The sequence below is a fragment of the Natrix helvetica genome (genome assembly GCF_964273705.1).
Source record: "Natrix helvetica genome assembly, chromosome: 2".
Classification (NCBI taxonomy): Eukaryota; Metazoa; Chordata; class Lepidosauria; order Squamata; family Natricidae; genus Natrix; species Natrix helvetica.
This window is the reverse complement of record NC_138552.1, coordinates 268970760-268979437: the sequence shown is the minus strand read 5'-3', so window position 1 is coordinate 268979437 and position 8678 is coordinate 268970760. Positions and strand designations below refer to the sequence as shown.

At 40.1% G+C, this 8678-nt stretch overlaps 1 protein-coding gene across 2 annotated transcripts in view; it reads right to left on the bottom strand.

Moving 5' to 3' along the window:
- Window positions 1–918: 918 nt before the first annotated feature.
- Window positions 919–8678, bottom strand: part of CIB4 (calcium and integrin binding family member 4) — a gene marked incomplete at its 5' end in the record, with an annotated part of 50186 nt that continues 42426 nt past the window's right edge. Inside the window, 4 exons of one of the 2 annotated variants that reach the window (XM_081944319.1) lie at window positions 960–1089; window positions 2236–2324; window positions 3054–3163; window positions 7525–7666. In XM_081944319.1, coding sequence (XP_081800445.1) covers window positions 1068–1089; window positions 2236–2324; window positions 3054–3163; window positions 7525–7666 — 363 coding nt within the window. In that variant the 3' untranslated portion in view covers window positions 960–1067. Of the gene's footprint in view, window positions 1090–2235; window positions 2325–3053; window positions 3164–7524; window positions 7667–8678 lie in introns of both variants that reach the window. The other variant, XM_081944318.1, reaches the window with a different exon arrangement.

Genomic DNA, 8678 nt, shown 5'->3' with positions numbered 1-8678 from the left:
TTATAGGGCTTTTTCCCCAAGGTAACCAATAAGAAATGAGTTAAGTGTTTCCGTGTTACACTGTCTTTGAGAATGTATAAGAATGCGTGCTTCGATAATAAAGATTGTTCAGAATTTCCAATGCTAGCTATGTGCTAGCTTTCTGAACCTGGCTGCCAAATAAACTTTTCCTGTATCCTGAGAAGTCTAAGCCTGTCATTTTCTGCAACAAAACTGTGATGTTGTAACAGGCTCCATTATAGTTACATAGCATGGACTACTCTAATTTCTCTGTCCTCTTGGTTATTTCATCTCTGCTTACTTAATTGTGCCTATTTATATTCAAAGTTTAAAGGGCACTGTTTCTTAACTGATATGGTATTCGCACTGAGAGCTTTTATGGTTAAATATTGGTTAGAAATAAAGCAATAATGAATGAATATTTCCTATTTAGTAAGGAGGACTCTTTTATAAAGAAAGTTAAGTGCATTGTATAGTCAAATGCTCCTTCTCGTACAAAAATTGCTTATCATTGTTATGAAAGTGGCTAAGACGCTGAGCTTGTCGATCAGAAAGGTCAGCAGTTTGGCAATTTGAATCCCTAGTGCTCACTAATGGAGTGAGCTCCTGCTACTTGTCCCAGCTTCTGCCTAGCAGTTCAAAAACACATAAAAATGCAAGCAGAAAAATAGGAAGCACATTTGGTGGGAAAATAATAGCATTCCGTGTGCCTTCGGCATTTAGTCATGCCAGCCACATGACCACGGAGACATCTTCGGACAGCACTGGCTCTTCAGCTTTGAAATGGAAGTGAGCACTGCACCCTAGAGTTCGGAACAACTAGCACATATGTGCGAGAGACACCTTTACCTTTATAACTGCTCTGGATGGAAGAAAAGACAAACTTAGATAAATGACTTTTTTTCTTCCTGTTCTCAGAATCATTGTTTATTTGCATATTCTTTGCAAAAATACATGGACTGGTTTGTTATCTGATCTTCCATGGCAGTCTTTAGTGTTACGTTTGTTGTCTTGTGCACGTCCAGTTACAAGGTCCTGAACCTCCCATGTTGTCACATTCTTGTCTCTCAGAAGTAGATCTTGAAGGATCTGGAAAAAACATTAATTGGTTTTCTGCACTAGGACTCACTTGACTTCAAATTATTTCTGCCTTCCTTAGTTTGTTTTTGGACAGCTTACTAAACTCGTGTATAACCAGATCTACCTTGTATAGCAGGGGTGTCCAAACTTGGGAACTTTAAGACTTGTGGACTTCAACTCCCAGAATTCCCCAGCTGGGGAATTCTGGGAGTTGAAGTCCACAAGTCTTAAAGTTCCCAAGTTTGGACACCCCTATTGTATAGCAACGCTGCTTCCTGTACTCACAATTCCCCCCAGGAAATGCCTAACTTTTTGTTGACAGTTTGAAATGCAACAAAGCTTAAGGTCTAACCAAAGATAACACCAAATGTATGGGTCAATTCTGGCGCATTATTGTATAATATATTTATGAGTATATTATACACTATTGTACATTATTGTGTGTATGTATGTATGTATGTATGTATGTATATGTATATGTATATATATATATATATATATATATATATATATATATATATATATATATATATATATATATATATATATATATATATATATATATATATGTTTTATTTGTACTGATAAATAAATAAAGGGAGACTAGTATAGATCTATTTTGAGCTAATTAGCTCTCATCAGCTAGCCATACCCTTACTGGGATACCAGGGGTTGTAACACTAATACATATATATATATATATATGTGTGTGTGTGTGTGTGTGTGTGTGTGTGTGTGTGTGTGTATACACATACACATACATACATACATACATACATACATACATACATACATACACCATCCAATTTACAGGAAAAAAATGCTAATGGAATTATATTTAACAAAAAAAAAATTCTTGCGGTGAACATTAGAAACTAAGCCCTCTTTTTCCATCTTGCAGCCTGACGTTTAGTGTAGTCTCCAGTGTTATTATTTTTTTTTCTTATATTCCCTTCCCCATGTTAGAAATCTGTCAAAATTGCCTTGGCCAGGCTTTCTGTAGCATTATATCTGATATAGCCTGGCAGATTTTTGGGGTAGGGGAAATTACATGAAATATTACAGAACGAGAGATTTCAGAGATGGATTTGAATCATGTGAGAGCAAAGAAGCGCAACTACATTGTGGATGGGACAGGGTGGGAATTGTTCTTACTGCAGGAAGTCTGGAGACTTTATCATAGCATGTTCAAATTCTGCTTGAGAGAGCATTCTGTCATTATCCAAGTCAGCTTCCTCCAACATCTGTTTCAAACACAAAGTATATATTATAAAGAAATAATATTTCTGTTGTTTCATATAAGTCAACATTTTTGTGCTCCAAAATGGATGTCTTTTTCCAGTCTCATTCACAAAATATGCTTGGACTACAACTCACAGATGTTCCAGGTAGCCATTGCCTTCCCAACACAGCTGCAAAGTATTAGGTCAGTGATGGCGAACCTATGGCACGCATGCCAGAAGTAGCATGCAGAGCCATTTCTCCAGGCACTCCTGTTGCTCTTCCATGTCCCGGCATGCCAGCCAGCTAGGCTTCACATGCGTGGGAGTGCTGGAAAGCGGAAGATCAGCCGCCTGGTGTGCATGCGCACTCTGGGCTGCTGCTCTTCCACTTTCCAGTGCACGGATGCACACTGAACAGCTGGTCTTTGTGCACGCATGCGCTCCAGAAACCAGAAGATCAGGTGACCAGTGCACATGGGCACATCCAAAACCGGAAGATTATCTTCCCGGTACGTGCACGCAAACCAGGCAGCTGCTCTTCCGGTTTCCGGCACATGCACTCACGTTTCGGCACCTGGTGCTGAAAAGGTCCCCCAACACTGTACTAGGTTGAAGATGGCCATTAGAAGACAGAAGAGCTCTGTCTCATGCCCAGGTTCTACTGAAAAGATATTTAAACCATCTAAAACAATTTTATGCTAAGGCCTCAGTCACTGAAGTCTCAAGGTGGTACAGAAAGGAATTACCTACATGGTTCGCCAGAGACACAATTTCTTCCTCGCTGAGGTTATTCTTATTGATTAATCTGCGGATGACATTTTGGAGATCTTCCTCATCAATAAAACCATCGTTGTTGAAATCTGGGAAATTAAAATATGGTGAAAAATAAAAATAAGGTGGAACTTGGAAGATTTACAGACTAATATGCAGTCTATTGTTAAATATTTAAGAGTTACATAAAAAATAATGCTATTTTTACTCGTAAAACTGCCACAGAAAGTCAGTCCATCCAGCCCAGCAGTGTTTAATGATTAAACCTATACGTTTTCTGTCTCCATCTGCCTGATTTCTTTGCAGCAGAATATGCCAAGAACTGGCCTTGGGATGTGGTGTATAAGCAGTCCCAATTCTGACAGTCTGATTCCTTTTCTCCTTTTTTTCCATTGACTTCCACACTGCACCTGAACATGGCCTGAAGCTGCTTGGGCATAACATGTACACAATGTATGGAAAGAGCGTGCAATGGGGAGGCAGCCGTATTACAGGAATCACATATGTGCTGAACCACAATTTAATCATGATTTGATGAGCAAGCCATTCACTAGAATTAATCCACCAAAAGAGTGGTAAGGGTAAAGGTAAGGGTTCCCCTCGCACATATGTGCTAGTCATTCCTGATTCTAGGGGGCGGTGCTCATCTCCGTTTCAAAGTCGAAGAGCCAGCACTGTCTGAAGACGTCTCCATGGTCATGTGACCAGCATGACTAAATGTCGAAGGTGCATGGAATGCTGTTCCCTTCCCACCAAAGGTGGTTCCTATTTTTCTACTTGCATTTTTATGTGCTTTCGAACTGCTAGGTTGGCAGAAGCTGGGACAAGTAACGGGAGCTCACTCTGTTATGCAGTGCTAGGGATTCGAACCGCCAAACTGCCAACCTTTCTGATCAACAAGCTCAGCGTCTTAGCCACTGAGCCACTGCGTAGGGCTATTTATTTATTTATTCATCAGATTTCCAGGCCACCCAATTCCAAAACAATTCTTGGTTGCTTCACCAAGTTAAAAGACTGCAACATTATACCTTGAACAAATTAGTTTAACAGGTATACATAACAACAGGTATATGAGGGAATAACATGCAACGCCCTGACTCCCAACTAAAAGAGGCCACCCAAAACATCCTGAGCAAGGCTTGGAGTGGGGGTGGGGGATGACATATTTTGTGATGTATTTCTCTGACAGGAATGTATTCTAAAAAGTCAATGCAGTGACAAAGAAGGTAATTATTCAATACTGGGAATATCGCATTACTCTGGATTTAAATCTTGGATTATAGATATATGCTTTCTGTTTCTAAATTGACAGTGCAATGGAATATCACTGCAATGGGAAAACTGATTCACATAATTTCATCTCATTTCAAGCTTTAATGAGTAAATTTAAAATTCAGCGGAATGTTTTTTTGTATGTTGTTGTTTTTTTTTAAAAATCTCTTTTCCCTTCCTCCCCCCCCTCATTTTTTAAAGTAAAAAACCAAATTGGCCATATTATGGCTTGAATCAAACAACGGTTTTTTTCTTGGGCCAGGTCTGCAGATGTTTCTATTCCCTCTTTGAAAAATAACATGATTTCAATCTCACCTGGGCTTCCAATTCCTGATCTCATCCTCAAAGTCCCTCCAGACCTGAAGATCAATGGTGGGATTCAATTTTTTTTCACTACTGGTTCTGTGGGCATGGCTTGGTGGGCGTGGCATGGTTTGGTGGGTGTGGCTTGGTGGACATGGCAGGGGAAGGATACTGCAAAAGCCCCATTCCCTCCTGATCAGCTGGGACTCAGGAGGCAGAGACTAGATAGAGGTGGGGCCAGTCAGAGGTGGGACCGTATTTTTCGGAGTATAAGGCGCACCAAGATTTTGAAAAGGTAAATTAAAAAAAAAAGGTTTTTGCACTCTGCAGGCCTCCCAAACCCTGTGCACGCCTCATTTTTTTGTGAAAAAAAAATAAAAATAAAAATAAACAACTACAAAACCGGAAAATGATTAAAAGATAGAAATACGAAAGAGACTGTAGCAAATAAATAATAGGAAATGGATACAAAATGACTCAAATGTAATAAAGGTTGTTCTACATAGAATATATAGAATGTTATATATAGAATGAAGAAAAAAGATGTATGAAATAATATAAATGCACACACACACACAGACACACACATATATATACACACCAGTGACGTGCAGTCAGGTGAGGCAAGTGAGGCATAGCCTCACCACTCTCATCATGAAAAGAAAAAAAATGTAAAAAAATGTAAAAAAAATGTAAAAGAGCTGAGGTCAGGCTGAGCTAGTTACTGCCTCACCGTGGATGACTCTGCTTAACTGTTTAAAAAAGCCTCTTAAAAAGCACCCTCTACTATGAGGCAGGAGAACTGCATGCGTACTACAGCATGGCTCTTTGCCTGGCTTCCTGCCTCCTCCTGTGGTCTCCTCAGTGCTAGCTTGTGCTCTCCCTCCCCAAGTGTAGTTTGATTGCAGGCAGAGCCACGTTGCGGGGCAGATGTGTGTGCTACAGCATGGCTCTTTGCCTGGCTTCCTGCCTCCTCCTGTGGTCTCCTCACTGGTGCTCTCCCTCCCCAAGTGTAGTGACTTCCTCTCCAGGCCCCCATTCATTTCTCTCTCTCACACACACAGCTGGATAAAACTATATAAAAATCTAGCCCAGCTTCACTGATTACAAGTTTGAAAAGGCAACGTGGTTCCGCCTGCAATCAAACTACACTTGGGGAGGGAGAGCACAAACGAGCACTGAGGAGACCACAGGAGGAGGCAGGAAGCCAGGCAAAGAGCCATGCTGTAGTACACACACTTTCCCCCAGCCTCTTTCTTTTGGAAGGCTTGGATCGGCTCCCCTCCGGCTTCTCTGCCTCTCCTCTCACCCCAGCCTGCCAGCAGGAGGTGAGTGGGTGGGCTTTATTGTGTTCTAGGCATTTCCCACCCAGACAGCAGGCTGCATTTGCAATGGTGGAGGTGTTTGGGGAAGGCAGCAGGGGAATGAGGGGGATGGCAGAGGAACTGCTTTCAAGCCACTGGAAAAGATATCCAATCCAACTTTTGTGTGTCTGTGGGTTTCTTTGAGAGTGAGTGAGAGAGGGAAGGGGGTAGGAGAGATAGTCCAATCCAACTTCTGTGTGTGTGTGTGTGCGTGTGTTTGAGAGAGGGGGAGGAAGGGAGAGAGGGAGGAAGGAGGGGAAGGGAGAAGAAAAAGAAAAAGAAAGAAGGAGCAAAGGAGAAATACAAATGCTGTCGCTTTAAATCGGAACTGAGCATGCCTGGCTGTGGAATTCTGGGAGTTGAAGTCCACAAGTCTAAAAATATTTGAAACCCATCACTGTGTCAGTGCCTCACCAGCCATAAACCTCACCGCACGTCACTGATACACACATATATGTTGTATTTGTACTGATAAATAAATAAAGGGACACTAGTATAGATCTATTTCTATTTCTACAAATACAACACAAATATAAAAAGGCAACATTAAAAATAAAAATATGGTTTTCTGCCTGTATGTTTAAGCCCACGCTTGAAGATAGCAGGTGAGATCCTGCCGAAACGTTGCAAAGACAATCTCAACCTTACACAGGAAAAGACCCGAATACAACAAAACCAGCATATATATATATATATATATATATATATGTATGTATGTATGTATGTATGTATGTATGTATGTATGTATATATGTATGTGTATATATATATATATATATATATATATATATATATATATATATATATATATATATATATGTATGTATGCATGTATGTGTATATATATATATATATATATATATATATATATATATATATATATATATATATATATATATATATATATTTGTACAGATAAAAGAATCACAACAAATATGTAAAAGAAGTGTAATGTTTTGCAAAGATGTGAAGTTTGCATAAGCAAAAAAAAAATAATAATTAAAAAGAGAGAGGCCTTCAAAGTGCTCCTGGGGCCTGGGGGTGGGGGCAAAAATGAGGAAAAAACAGCCAGCGTTTTTGCAAAAAAACAGGGTATGCATAGGCTTTAGGAGGCTTGTAGAGTGCCTCCTGGGGTCTGCGTAGCAAAAAGGAGTAAAAAAACAGTCCATTTTTCCCTCATTTTTGCCCTCCCCAGCCCACAGGAGCACTTTGCAGGCCTCCCAAAGCTTCTGCACGTCCATTTTTGTGAAGAGAGCAATGTTTCGGGAGGTAAAAAATGCTGTATTGAGTGTACAAGATGCAACCAGATTTTCTCCCTCTTCTTTGGGGGAAAAAGGTGTGTCTTATACTTTGAAAAATACGGTAGTTACCAGTTCTCCGAACTACTCAAAATTTCCGCTACTGGTTCTCCAGAACTGGTCAGAACCTGCTGAATACCACCTCTGCTGAGGATATTTGTTTTTTTCTTACACTGAAACTGTTATGAGGATATTACAGTGGGGAATAACATACCATAAATCCGAAAAGCGTATTCAATCTTAAGGGTGGGACATGCTAGGTAACTGAAGACAGATGCCATCCCAAGGATGTCCTCAAATGTAAAGTAGCCATCTGTGGAGAAGACCTTGCAGATCCTGTCCCTGAATGGATTCATCTGGGTGAAAACAGAAGAACTTGAGTATCGTTAGCCACATTATTCTTAGTAGAGCCTTTCCAGCATACGTAAGGGCAACTATATAAATTGCATTAATATTAATAATAAATGTACACAATGTGGCTTGATAGAATCTTTCTTTGATACTATATTGTATGTAAAACCATAAACAGACTGCACTGAAATACTTTCATGCTGTGAATATCCTCATATACAAGAAGAATATTCCTTTGATTAAATTGAAATAAAGATCTTTGACCCCACCTCACATTTCCTGTCTTCCTGCTTCAAGCCATCTGCAGTTTTTCTTGTTCACCACCAAGTGGCAGTAGAGCATTAGTTCAAAGAAAACACTTGTCCACTCTATCTCCACCTGCCTCTTTGCTCTAAGTAGCAGAATAGAGGAAATATCTACAGTTCCACTATCTGTAATAAAGCTCTGGAAGATGCAACCATACACAATGGCTGGATTATATGTACATGTAAAATGCTAACGCTATGTTACTGTAACTGCATTCACATAACATGTTATGCTCTGCAGTGGTGGGATTCAATTTTTTTAAAATCATGAATTCAAAAATCTTGAAATTTGAATTTTGAAACCGGTTCTGTGAGCATGGCATGGCTTGGTGGGCATGGCAGGAGAAGGATACTGTAAAACCTCCATTCCCACTCTACTCCAGGGGAAGGTTACTGCAAAATCCCCATTGCTTCCTGATCAGCTGGGACTCAGCTGGGAAGGCAGAGAATAGATGGGGGCGGGGCCAATCAGAAGTAGTATTTACTGGTTCTCCGAACTACTCAAAATTTACGCTACTGGTTCTCCAAAACTGGTCAGAACCTGCTGAATACCACCTCTGATACTCTGCCAATCACATTAGAGCTTAACCCTAGCTCATACAACTTGCTAAAACACTATAACTCAATCCAATTTTAGACTAATCTAGTACATTGTATGACCCCCATCCAATATATAATATCGTCACCATCATCTCCTTTACCATTAGATGAC